The sequence below is a fragment of the Anolis sagrei genome, chromosome 6 (genome assembly GCF_037176765.1).
Source record: "Anolis sagrei isolate rAnoSag1 chromosome 6, rAnoSag1.mat, whole genome shotgun sequence".
Taxonomy (NCBI): Eukaryota; Metazoa; Chordata; class Lepidosauria; order Squamata; family Dactyloidae; genus Anolis; species Anolis sagrei.
Window position 1 is genome coordinate 92,941,764 of NC_090026.1, and position 12,380 is coordinate 92,954,143.

General features: G+C 41.9%; 1 protein-coding gene across 2 annotated transcripts; it reads right to left on the bottom strand.

The window, feature by feature from the left end:
• Positions 1-1,824: 1,824 nt before the first annotated feature.
• Positions 1,825-8,760, bottom strand: CCDC126 (coiled-coil domain containing 126). Of its 2 annotated transcripts, XM_067470261.1 has the most exons (4): positions 8,370-8,760; positions 7,317-7,412; positions 5,545-5,929; positions 1,825-3,385 (listed from the first exon to the last, which is right to left on the bottom strand). In XM_067470261.1, exons 3-4 carry the CDS (start codon positions 5,807-5,809, stop codon positions 3,207-3,209), a joined length of 444 nt encoding a protein of 147 aa, XP_067326362.1. In that variant the 5' UTR covers positions 5,810-5,929; positions 7,317-7,412; positions 8,370-8,760; the 3' UTR covers positions 1,825-3,206. The 2 variants fall into 2 exon arrangements, with proteins under 2 accessions (XP_067326362.1, XP_060638072.1); XM_060782089.2 differs by lacking the exon at positions 7,317-7,412.
• Between the last annotated feature and the right edge of the window lie 3,620 nt (positions 8,761-12,380).

Here is a 12,380-nt window from a genome sequence, read left to right on the forward strand (position 1 = left end):
ATGCCCTCACTGCGGAAGAAGATGCAGAGCAAGAATAGGGCTCCACAGCCACATGCGGACCCACAAGGAAACCCATGATGGAAGACCATCTTACTCGTCCAACGAGGGATCGCCTAAGAAGAAGAAGAAGAAGAGGCATGGCACATCCAAGTGGGGTCAACAGGCACCTCTTCCACAGTCTAGATCAGTGGTTCTCAACTTATATTTTGGACCTCAACTCCCAAAAGTCCCAGCCATCTCATTTATTTTACACATTGATATTCCACCCTTCTTACCCTGCAGGGGACTCAGGGCAGAGCACAACATATATACAGCAAACGTTAAATGTCGGGACATAAAACCATAAATATATACAAACATTGGAGCCCTCGGTGGCGCAGTGGGTTAAACTGCGCCACCGAGATCAAGGGTCTGGAGAACAAGCCCTATGAGGAGCGGCTTAAGGAGTTGGACATGTTTAGCCTGAAGAAGAGAAGGCTGAGAGGAGATATGATAGCCATGTATAAATGTGTGAGAGGAAGCCACAGGGAGGAGGGAGCAAGCTTGTTTTCTGCTTCCTTGGAGAGTAGGACACGGAACAATGGCTTCAAACTACAAGAGAGGAGATTCCATCTGAACATGAGGAAGAACTTCCTGACTTTGAGAGCCGTTCAGCAGTGGAACTCTCTGCCCCAGAATGTGGTGGAGGCTCCTTCTTTGGAAGCTTTTAAACAGAGGCTGGGTGGCCATCTGTCAGGGGTGATTTGAGTGCAATATTCAAGCCCCCCCCCCCCCCCCGGCTACATGCATGGTGCTCCTGGAGACACAGCAAGTTAAATCGCTGAGCTACTGAACTTGCTGACCAAAAAGTCACTGGTTCAAATCCAGGGAGCACTGTGAGCTCCCACTATTAGCCCCAGCTTCTGCCAACCTAGCAGTTCGAAAACATGGAAATGTGAGTAGATCAATAGGTAACACTTCTGCGGAAAGTAAGGGCGCTCCATGCAGTCCTGCCAAATGACCTTGGAGGGGTCAATGGATAACACCGGCTCTTTGGCTTAGAAATGGAGATGAGCACCAACCCCCAGAGTCCGACACAACTGGACTTAATGTCAGGGGACAAGCTTTACCTTTACCTTATACAAACATTAAAATCACTTATATCCACTTTAAAATCAGTTGCTTAAAAACCATCTCAGGACACCATTCTATTATTGCTCACTGCACTGCCCCAAAGGCTTGTTCCCACAGCCAGGCCTTCACCATCCTTCTGAAGGAGAGGAGGGAGGGGGCTGATCTAATATTGCCAGGAAGGGAGTTCCATTAACTGGGGGCAATCACTGAGAAGGCTCGGTCTCTCGTACCCGCCAGAAGATCTTAGTCTTTACAGTGGTTCATATAGGGAGATGCATTTGGACAGCTAAACTGGGCTGGGGCCATTTAGGGCTTTATAGGATGCATTTCATTCCCAGACTCACAGATTCACAAAGATCCTTGTGTTTACAGGCATCCTATGGCTTGGAAATCCCAACTACCTTTACTATTTTTAAACTTCCAATTGAGTTAGAAAACCTGTTTCTTTACCAAGCTATCCTGTCCAAAATTAAGCGCCAATGAGTTTATGCCAAAATAAATATAGATTATTGTAATGGGGCGAATTCAGAAACAAGTAGGTATAAGTTCATTTTATTTATTAAGGTTGGTTTGCAACTTTGGAAGGCTTACAAATACCAGTAACTGACCCAAAGACAGACATAAGAAACATGTGTGTAAATTTCCCCCTCGTAAAAAAATCAAGGATTATTGCATACAAAAGAGAGAAAAAACGATTCAGTACTCAGAAACTTTGTCCATATAGATTTCCATTTTATTTAATCTATCCAGATTCTACAGCCATCTGCAGGCATAATACGTTAATTTGGGACGGTATATACACACTGAAAGTGTTTGTTCTTTCTTTAAACGGGTTTTTGAAAACTACACAGCATATTTGAAATAATAATAATAATAATGCGAGAAGAAATAATTGAAAATCATTCCATACAGATGTAAAACTCAAGACTGGCACTTCATTTTATAAATTATGATACAGAATGCACACTGTGTAATGTAGTGCACCCTCAATGCAATTCTCTGCTATAAGGCTAACATGGATAATAAGGCAGTGTTCACCTTTATTCCCACTTGCTTTCAAGTCCATCATAAGAAAAGCTTGAGTGCATATGCACTAGGCACTATTGTTTCACAATCAGCACTCCTTTCAAAAAGGCAATTGCACAGCAGCAGTGCCTGATAGATTATACCCAACTAAACTTCAAGATGCCTTGCTTCTCTTCATCAGTGTGCAATCATCCCTTGTTTTTTTGTAAAGGTAACTTAAGAGCAAGTGTGTCACATTTATCACAAACTGCAAGAGACTCGTATAGTAACAAGAAAAGCAGTTGATTAAAAAAAGCTAGCAGTGTCCATTTTCTGGTAAGTGTGACGCCTATCGCTTAAGATGTACTCTCTGTTGCTAAATTCTTTTATTTAAATATTTCCGGAACATCACAGATTACAGTTTACCATAAAGATCTAACTGCCCTACTTATGTAGCAAGTATGCACTTTGACATAATTGCTATTTAAAGTTTTCACAAATCTAACAGTATTTTAATACATTCTCTTTCTATTTCACAGATAGTGCAAATAAAATACATTCTTTGGATCACTGTTTAATGATTTAATCCATGATGATATCTCAATTGTTAAAAAAAATAGCCATCAGTAAAGGTGATGTTATGTATACGTACTTTCAGAATTCATATTAAAAGGCATTATCCTTCATTACTTTGTATTAGTAGACCAGGTCATAAGCTTTCTAAACTTTCTCCAAGATACATTAGAATTATATTCAGATATTCTGATATTTATGTTATATCTTTTTCATAATTGCCATAGACTCTCATACAATTTACACATGATCCTACTTACCATTCTACACTAGTCACCAGCATATCTTTAAATAAGATATTTATAACAGCATTGCTTTATGAAAGAGCTATCTTAACACAAAGACTTTTAGAGCTTTATATATATGTATATATATATAAAAGGTTGGGATTGCATGTGTTCAGCATTTCCTGTTGCAACAGGATACAGACCACCGCAATTGGACTGTTGTGTTTGCCTCTTTCTCAATAGAAGAAGATCTGTAGGAGACACAGCTACACCAAGTGATTTTGAATGCTATCTTATGTTGCTTGCTGTATTAACTCGTTTAGTTTCTGGCATCAAGTTCCCATTTGTAGTATTCGTTGTCGAGCCATTTACAACCATGTAATCAACCTTTTCCAGTCTGTTTTCCAGTCTGACCAAGCGTTGCAAGATGTCATCTAAAAGAACTGCAATTGTTCTTTTGAGATCGGCTAGTGGGGGAAAATAAAACAGATAAATTATTTATTTATAATATGTGTATCTCACTTTCTCTCTCTCAAGCTGACTCAAAGTGGATAACAATTAAAATTGCACTATTATTATTATGTTTATTTTTATCCTGCTTTTTCTCTCCATACAGAGATTCAAAACAGTTCACAACTAAAGCATTGCAATACAACCAAAAATATAGAAGTATCAAAACAGTACTGAACATCATTAATAACATATAAAATCACAGCAGCCCCTGACGATCTTAAAAACCTCCTTCTTTAAAAGCCTGCCTGAATAAAAAGGTTTTCACCTAACACCTGAAGAACAGCAGGGAAGGGACCATTCTGGTTTCCCTGGGCAGGGAGTTCTAGAATCAAGGGGTAGCCACAGACAAGGCCCTTTGTCTCGTTCCCACCAATTCAGCTTGAGATGGAAATGGGACCGAGAGAAGGGTCTCTCCTGAAGATCTCAGGGCCCAAGAAGGTTCGTACAAGGGGATGTAGTCAGCCAAGTAGCCTGGACCTGAACCGTTTAGGGCTTTAAAGGTTATAACCTGCACTCTGAATTGTGCCCGCTGCCCGGTAACAGACTGGCAGCCAGTGGAGTTGCTTCAATGAGGGAGTTGTCTGCTCCCTGTAGACACCCTAGGTTAGCAATCTGGCTTGAGCTCTTTAGACTAGCTGAAGTTTCCAAGCACTCTTCAGAGGAAGCCCCATATAGAGTTTGTTACAGTAATCCAGACAATGTATGAATGAAAACCTAAAGTATATAAAATTAAAATGAATTTAAAATGGAGAGTTATTAAAATACTTATTTACAACCATTAAAGCCTGTTGAACTGCATAAAATACAGCACCCCCTAGCTTGGTCTTAACAACTTTCCAAAAGTCTGTCTATTTTGCTCTCCACTGGTGAAACGCAGATAATGTAACAGCATACAATCTCACTGTATTTGCATGGTACAGGTTGATAAGATAGCAAGGCGACCCAGCCCTTTTCAAGGTGATCCAGCCCTTTTCAATTAATAGGACATATTTCACCTCTTCACACAATTTTTGCTTTATTGTTTTTTAGGGGTCTCGGGCCATGAGGAGAGGCAAATAAGAAATTTATTATTGTTGTCGTTATTATTGTTATTATTATTGTTATTAATATTATTATAAATATCCTAAAGCCACCAGATCTTGTCTGATCTTCGAAGCTGAGCAGGGTCAGCCCTGGTTACTACTGAGATGGGAGACTGCTAGGGCTTTAGGCTATATTTCAAAGGAAGGAACTGGCAAAACTACTTCTACTTATTTAGTCCTTGCCTAAATAAACCCTATAAAATTCATGGCAACACCATAAGTCAACAAGCGACTTGAAAGCAGATGCACACACAAAGGAACTCCAATAGGACTGCCTAGAGAAAACATGCCTAATAAAGCATCAGGGGTGTTTTTCCCTTTTCCTTCTTATTTAGACTATAATTACTATTAGTAGCAAGTTCTAAAAATCAGTGCACCGCAGGGTACATCCAGTATTAGGCCTACCCACAGTAAGGTCATTGAATAGAAATGAAATATCACTTGTGACTCAGAAGTCCAGTTCATTTCAATAGATCGACAGTAAGCAGGATTAATAGTAAGTTTGGCACTGCATTTTTAACATACATATTTAATTTCTAGTTCTAACATTCAGCAAAGTACCTTAGCAGTTTGCTTTTTAAATTATACTCTTCCAATACAATTGTACATATGCCTACATAGCACTCAGAGCCAGCTTCATTAAGATGTACTTATGGTTAAGTGCATATAACATTATGCCTTTCATGAATTGTAATTTTGATGCTGGTATTTTACCCAATACCATTTCCATTTTTTCATACAATTCCATCCTATCCAATATGAGGAACAGAATTTATATATGATGTGATTAAGCTTTCGATGTTCTAATTATTTTTCTCAAGGATACAAAACACTAAGTATCCTTCGACTGCAGCAGAACATAGGACTCTAAGACTATAATGCATAATTCCTGCAATATATTTATTGATTGTTGATTACTTTCTTAATTTAGTGGGGTATGATAAATTTGCTTTATGCTTGTTTCAGAATTATATATTTGTAAAACTAAATAAGCAGACAGCACTTCACAAAGAAAGTCTGTTCAGTCTTACCATAGCCTGCCATTGCAACTCCATTACCACCATTCATTATATTCTTGTTTTCTTCTGCCAGTGCTCTAACATATCTTTTGCTTAAGTCAAGTATTTGTTCACGCAGCTCAGCACTGCTTTGTTGCCTTGGATGTTGAAAGGTATAGCGCAGCAACATTATGCCCCAGATAAAGCCAAACACCAGCAACAGTAAGCTCAATTTCTGGGACACATTTTTCCTTGAAAATGCAAAAAACATTTCTGAACAGGCCAAAGTTGTAAACATCAAGGTACTAAGGCTGAAGTCACTGTATTTTCATTGCTGCTTCTTTTTAAATCTTCACAGTTTAGTTATCCTTCTTGTGAAATCATTCTGTATCCTTTTTCCAGCAGATATGCTTGATTCCTGTAATATTTTTTTCAAGAAATATGATCAGTAAAAATATCTTAAATCTTTTCAAACTACAAAACCCAAACAACTATGTATTTGTCTAGAATACATTATAACAAAAGAATAGTCCGAGTGTTGTAACAAATGCCTATGATCACAGGAAAAAGGCAACTTAACAGGAGGGATGCCAAAAATACAATTTAATAGTAAATAATTCCATACAATATTTTAAGTAACTTGTGTATGATACAAAGTTGTCAGATATGTATGTGGATATGTTTGGATTATTTCTGGATTGCAGATTTTCAAATAAGAGAAGCCATTTGAATGTTGGTCTAACGGTGCAACTACACTGTAGCATTAATGTAGTTTGATGCCTGTTTCAACAGCCTCTGTTCAATGTGATGGGATCCTGGGATTTGTAGTCTAGTGAGGCACCAGTTCCCTTGGCGGCCCCCGGTGGCACAATGCCCTTCTGCCGACAGGACTGCTGACCAAAAGGTCAGTGGTTTGTATCCGGGGAGCTGGGTGAGCTCCCGTCTGTCAGCTCCAGCTTCTCATGTGGGGCCATAAGTGAAGCCTCCCACGTGCTGGTATAACATCCGGGTGTCTCCTGGGCAATGTCCTTGCAGACGGCCAATTCTCTCACACCAGAAGCCACTTGCAGTTTCTCAAGTTGCTTCTGACACACACACACACAAAAATAGCTCACAACCTCTGAGGATGGTTGCCGTAGATGCAGGCAAAACGTCAGGAGAGAATACTTTGAGAACATGGCCATATAGCCTGAAAAAACCTACAACAACCCAAAAAAAATAAGTGTTTCTAAAACGAAAACTTCTGTGACAGGACTCTGGGTGCCTTCAGTTGTCATAGCTCAATTCTATGGGATCCTGGGAATTGGAGTTCAAAAGACTCAAGCCTTCTCTGCCAAAAAGTGCTAGTGCCTCACCGATGTGAAACCTTCACAATTACAAAGCAGTTCAAGTGGTGTCAAACTGCATTGATTCTACAGTGTAGATGCACCTTCAGGGAGACTAGGATTTGAATCCTTCCTCTGCCATGGGAATTCTCTGGGTGACCTTGCAAGTCACACTCTTTCAGCCTCAGAGAAAGAAAAAAGTAATCCCTCTCTGACCCCCAACAGAGTCACCATAGAATTTGATTACGGCTTTTTAACCCTGTTTCTTTAACCCTGTTTTAATATTGTGTGATCTGTTATCATTGTCTTCGTGTGATTTGGTTTTTTTAAAATTTACTGAATGTTCCATTTTATTTATTTGGAATTGCTTAGTCTATTGTTGTATTTTATGGCATTGAATATTTGCCTTTTATGTTGTGAATTGCCCTGAGTCCCTATGGGAAGATAGGGAGAGACAGAAATAAAGTTTTACTTACTTACTTATTTAGCATAAATCAGAAACAACTCAAAGAGTTGGTTGCTGTGAGTTTTCCGAGTTGTATGGCCACATTCCAGAAGCATTTCCTCCTGGGGTTTCTGCGTATGGAACATTTTACTTATTATTATTTATTTCAAAGTTTTCTATACCGAGCTTCTCACCTCATTGAGGGACTCAGCCCGGTTTCCAACCATAAAACACATACAATCAGTAAAAATATCATGATTCATAATTACAGTAGCACATTAAAATAACAAATATATTTAAACATGGTGATAACATGGTGATAAGTTCCCGGAAAACTCATAGCAACCCAGTGATTCTAGAGGCCATGAAAGCCTTCGACAAGAAGAGTGCTTCTACATTGTAGAATCAATGCAGTCTGACACCACTTCAATTGCCATAGCTCAGTGCTATGGAATCCTGGGAGTTGTAGGTTGATTAGGCCGCAGTCCTCTTTGGCAGAGATGGCATTGTAAAACTCCAGTTCCCATGATTTCATAGCAGACAGCCATGGCAGTCAAAGTGGTGCCAAACTGCATTAATTCTACAGTGCAGATACTCAATGTATTGTCGGAGGCTTTCATGGCCACAATCACTGGGTTGTTGTGAGTTTTTCGGGCTGTATGGACATGTTCCAGAAACATTCTCTCCTGACGTTTCACCTGTATTTATGGCAGAGGTTGTGAGGTCTATTGGAAACTCTGTAGACCTCTCAATCTCTGAGGATGCCTGCCATAGATGCAAGCCAAATGTCAGGAGAGAATGCTTCTGGAACATGGCCACACAGCCTGGAAAACTCACAACAAACCAGTGTAGATGCTCCCCAAAGAACAACCACAACAACTAATCTATTGCAGAAACTATAAGGAAAACAGAACGACATAGGAAGAGGGAGGTTTTTGCATGCACATGAGGGTCTTGGAAGGAAAGCGATAGGAGAGGGTTTTATTTGGGGGAAGTTGCAACACAGAGAAACAAACACGATGGGAGAGCATGGGAGTCATCAAAGCAGTTAGGGAAAGACCATAGACACACACGGGGGGGACTCGTACCTTCAAAGAGCCGCTGCTGGGAGCCCCAAAGGGCCACTCGCTCGCCCCCAGCATGTCTTTCTCCCTTAAAGCATAGCTGCCATCCCATTCAAGATAAGGTGGCCCGCCCTTCCGGCCTCCAGCCTCCTCCTCGGCCTCTCCGATTCACTCAGAATGGGTTCCCATGCATCCCCTCTCCTTCTGCCAAGCAGCCTCCTTCTCCCCCTGCGCTCCTCCCGATTTGGTTCCGCCCATGGCCTGCCCAGCCCTCCTTACTGCGCCGCTCCGAGAGGAAAGGAGTCCTGCTCCATCGGCCGCACACCGCACTTCCGGCTCCCAGTGGAAAGAGGATGAATGCTCACCATAGGCGGGCAAGAGTCCCCTCTCCACTTGGCCAACATGGAGGCGTCCTAGCACTTCCTACTTTTCCTATTTAGAAGAAGAAAAGACGACGTCAGCTTGGGAAACACCGCCCACTCTCATAGGAGTTGTTTTTCCAAAGTTCCTGCAGTGGTTCTCAACTTGTGGGTCCCCAGATGTTTTGGCCTACAACTCCCAGAAATCCCAGCCAGTTTACCAGCTGTTAGGATTTCTGGGAGTTGAAGGCCAAAACACCTGGGGACCCACAGGTTGAGAACCATTGCTGTGTAGCTAGACCAGTGTTTCTCAACCTTTCTAATGCTGCGACCCCTTAATACAGTTCCTCATGTTGTGGTGACAACCATAACATTATTTTCGTTGCTACTTCATAACTACTTTTGCTACTGTTATGAATCATCATGTAAATATCTGATATGCAGGATGTATTTTCATTCACTGGATCAAATTTGGCACAAATACCCGATTCACTATTCCCCATAGTCACCTACGGATGTGAGAGCTGGACCATAGGGAAGGCTGAGCGAAGGAAGATAGATGCTTTTGAACTGTGGTGCTGGAGGAAAGTTCTGAGAGTGTCTTGGGCCACGAGAAGATCCAACCAGTGCAAACTTGAAGAAATAAAGCCTGGCTGCTCATTGGAGGGAAGAATAGTAGAGGCCAAAACGACGTACTTTGGCCACATCATGAGAAGAAAGGAAAGCTTAGAGAAGAGTATGATGCTAGGGAAAATGGAAAGAAAAAGGAAGAGGGGCCGACCAAGGGCAAGATGGATGGATAGTATCCTTGAAGTGACTGGCTTGACCTTGAAGGAGCTGGGGGTGGTGACGACCACCAGGGAGCTCTGGCATGGACTGGTCCATGAAGTCACAAAGAGTCAGAAACAACTGAACGAATGAACAACAACAACAACAACCCGATTCTCCCAGATTTGAATACTGGTGGGATTGGGGGGGGGGGGTTGATTTTGTCATTTGGAAGTTCATCTACAATAAAAGAGCATTCTGAACTCCACCAATGATGGAATTTAACCAAATTTGGCACATATAACTCCCATGACCAACAGAAAATACTAGAACGGTTTGGTGGGCATTGACCTTGAGTTTTGGAGTTGAAGTTCACCTACATCGAGAGAGCAATGTGGATTCAAGTAATGATAGATCTGGACCAAACTTGGCACAAATACTCAATTTGCCCAAATGTGGACATTGGTGGAGTTTGGAGAAAATAGACCTTGACATTTGGGAGTTGTAGTTGCTGTAGGGGTTCCGCTTGTAATTGTTTCTTTGTGTCAGGCTTCTGAGGAAAATGATGAAGGTTCTGCTCAGGATTCTATGTCTGAGTCTGCAGAGGTTCAATGCATGAGTTAAATGATCAGATTCCTGCTGACTCAGGGATTTGAGAATGGAGATGACAGTCAAGAGAGTACTGTTAGCCAGAGTGAAATTGAGGATTCTGGGATAGCTGGCCAGCAGGCCAAATATACTTCTGTGCAGGCAGAAAAGGAGGCCGAGGGAAATGTTGAACAGTCAAGGCCAGATAGTGAAAGGAATGCACTAATTGGCAAACCGAGGAAGTCAGGCTTTGACCCAAGAGATCAGATTTATCAGGATCGCCACCTGGAATTAGGGAGGAAGTGCTCCGCAAGATTGAAAGAGAAGAGGGATCAGGGAGAGGTTTCCCAAGGGAAATGGAATGCCTTTGCCATGGCTTTGTGAATAAATATAGGGCCTGTGAATCTATAGTCTTCAGTGAGTCCAACGCTTGGTTTTCATGTACAACCACGTATTTTGCTTCATGCCTTGTATCCACGCCTTCATGTTCATGCTGAGATTCTTGTATGCTGTTTGATTTGGATTCAAGTTCCTGCTTTTGGATTTATTGGTTCAAGATTGCTTTTGTTTTTTCAAGGGACTTAGAATTCTGGAAAGCTTTTGAAACTGAGAGACTCTAATTCTTGTGGACTTGTGTATTGGATATTGGGACACTCCTGTTTCCTTTCTTGGATATTCACTGGATTATCACATTTCTCAATTGATTGCTCTATGGACATTTCACTATTTCTTGTTTAAATAACTTTTACCTTTTTTGGCGACTGCTGTATTATTCTTCAATAAACTGCCATGCTTATAAGAACTTTGGTGTGGTTACGGGTTCAAAAGTGCCATCCCCAGCCTTGGTGTGCAACAGTTGCTGGGATTTATAGTTCACCTACAATCAAAAAGAATTCTGAACCCCACCAACAATAGAATGGGGCCAAACTTCACACATAGAACCGCCATGACTTGAAGGGACTCACTTAGGCAAGCCTCCCTCCAGCCTCACAAGCTCTCCCTCCAACACACCACGCTGCCATGCACCAAGCATGCCTGCTCTCCCCTCTCCTGCTAGGACTCTCAAAAACATCCCTCCCCTTGGCTGAAAGTCCGGCCAATCACAGCGGAGGAGGGCTTTTGGTGGGAGGATTCACAGTTTGGTTCCAAAAAAGGAAGAGAAGGGCAGATGGAGAGATCTTCAGCCTTCTCTGCCAAAGACCATCAGAAATAGATGTTTTCTGATGGTATTTGGCGACCCCTCTGAAACATCCTCGCAACCCCTCTGAAACCTCCTCGCAACCCCCAGGTTGAGAGACACTGAGTTAGACTGAAATCAGGGAGGAATTTCAAAGGGTCTGGCCCTGTAGGAGAGACCCTGCGGACCCACCAAAGTGGGCTCGCTACAATGGTGAGCAAAGAGAAACCCAATTTAAAAGGTTTTTCCTAAGTTCCCAAAAGAAATCTCACCAAAGTTGAAGGAAGCGCCATCGAGATGATTTTATTGCGATTCAGCTGAACAGGATGCACACGTTGGAGGTGTCTTGGAGGTGTCTAGGGACAATGCTGGTCTGTGGCTTAGAAATGGAGATGACCACCAACCCCTAGAGTTGGACACGGCTAGACTTAACGTCAGGGGAAAACCTTTACCTTTAAGTATTTTATTATTTACCTTTAACTATTTTAATGGCCATGGCTCTGATGCTCTAGGACAGGGGTCCTGAAACTAAGGGGGCCGGATACGGCCCTCCAAGGTCATTTACCCTGCCCTCACTCAGGTTCAACCTAAATCTGAAATGACTTGAAAGCCACAACAACAACAAATATCCTATCTCATCAGCCAAAAGCACTTCCCACTGAAATACTAATAAGCTTACATTTGTTAAAGTGGTTCTTCATATTAATTATTGTATTGTTTTAAAGTGTTTATTGCACTACAAATAAGATATGTGCAGTGTGCATAGGAATTCATTCATGGGTTTGTTTGTTTGTTTTTTCAAATTAAAATCTGGCCCTCCAACAGTTTGTGGGACTGTGACCTGGCCCTCTGTTTAAAAAGTTTTGAGGACCCCTGCTCTAGGATCATAGGGATTTCAATTTCACAAGGTCTTGAGCCTGGCAAAGACCAAACTACAACTCCCATGATTCCATAGAATTGAGCCACTGCATGGTGCTCTGCTCTCCACCTGTATCATGAGTGCAGCCTGAAAGCAACTCTGAGCTGAGGCAATTGGAACCCTTCCAGGACGCGCGCATGCGTGCTACCAAATGGCAGTTGGGCTGAGGGGGGGTCCAGCTGCGCATGCGCTGCACTTTTCCCGCTGCTTCTCGCTTCTTGTGG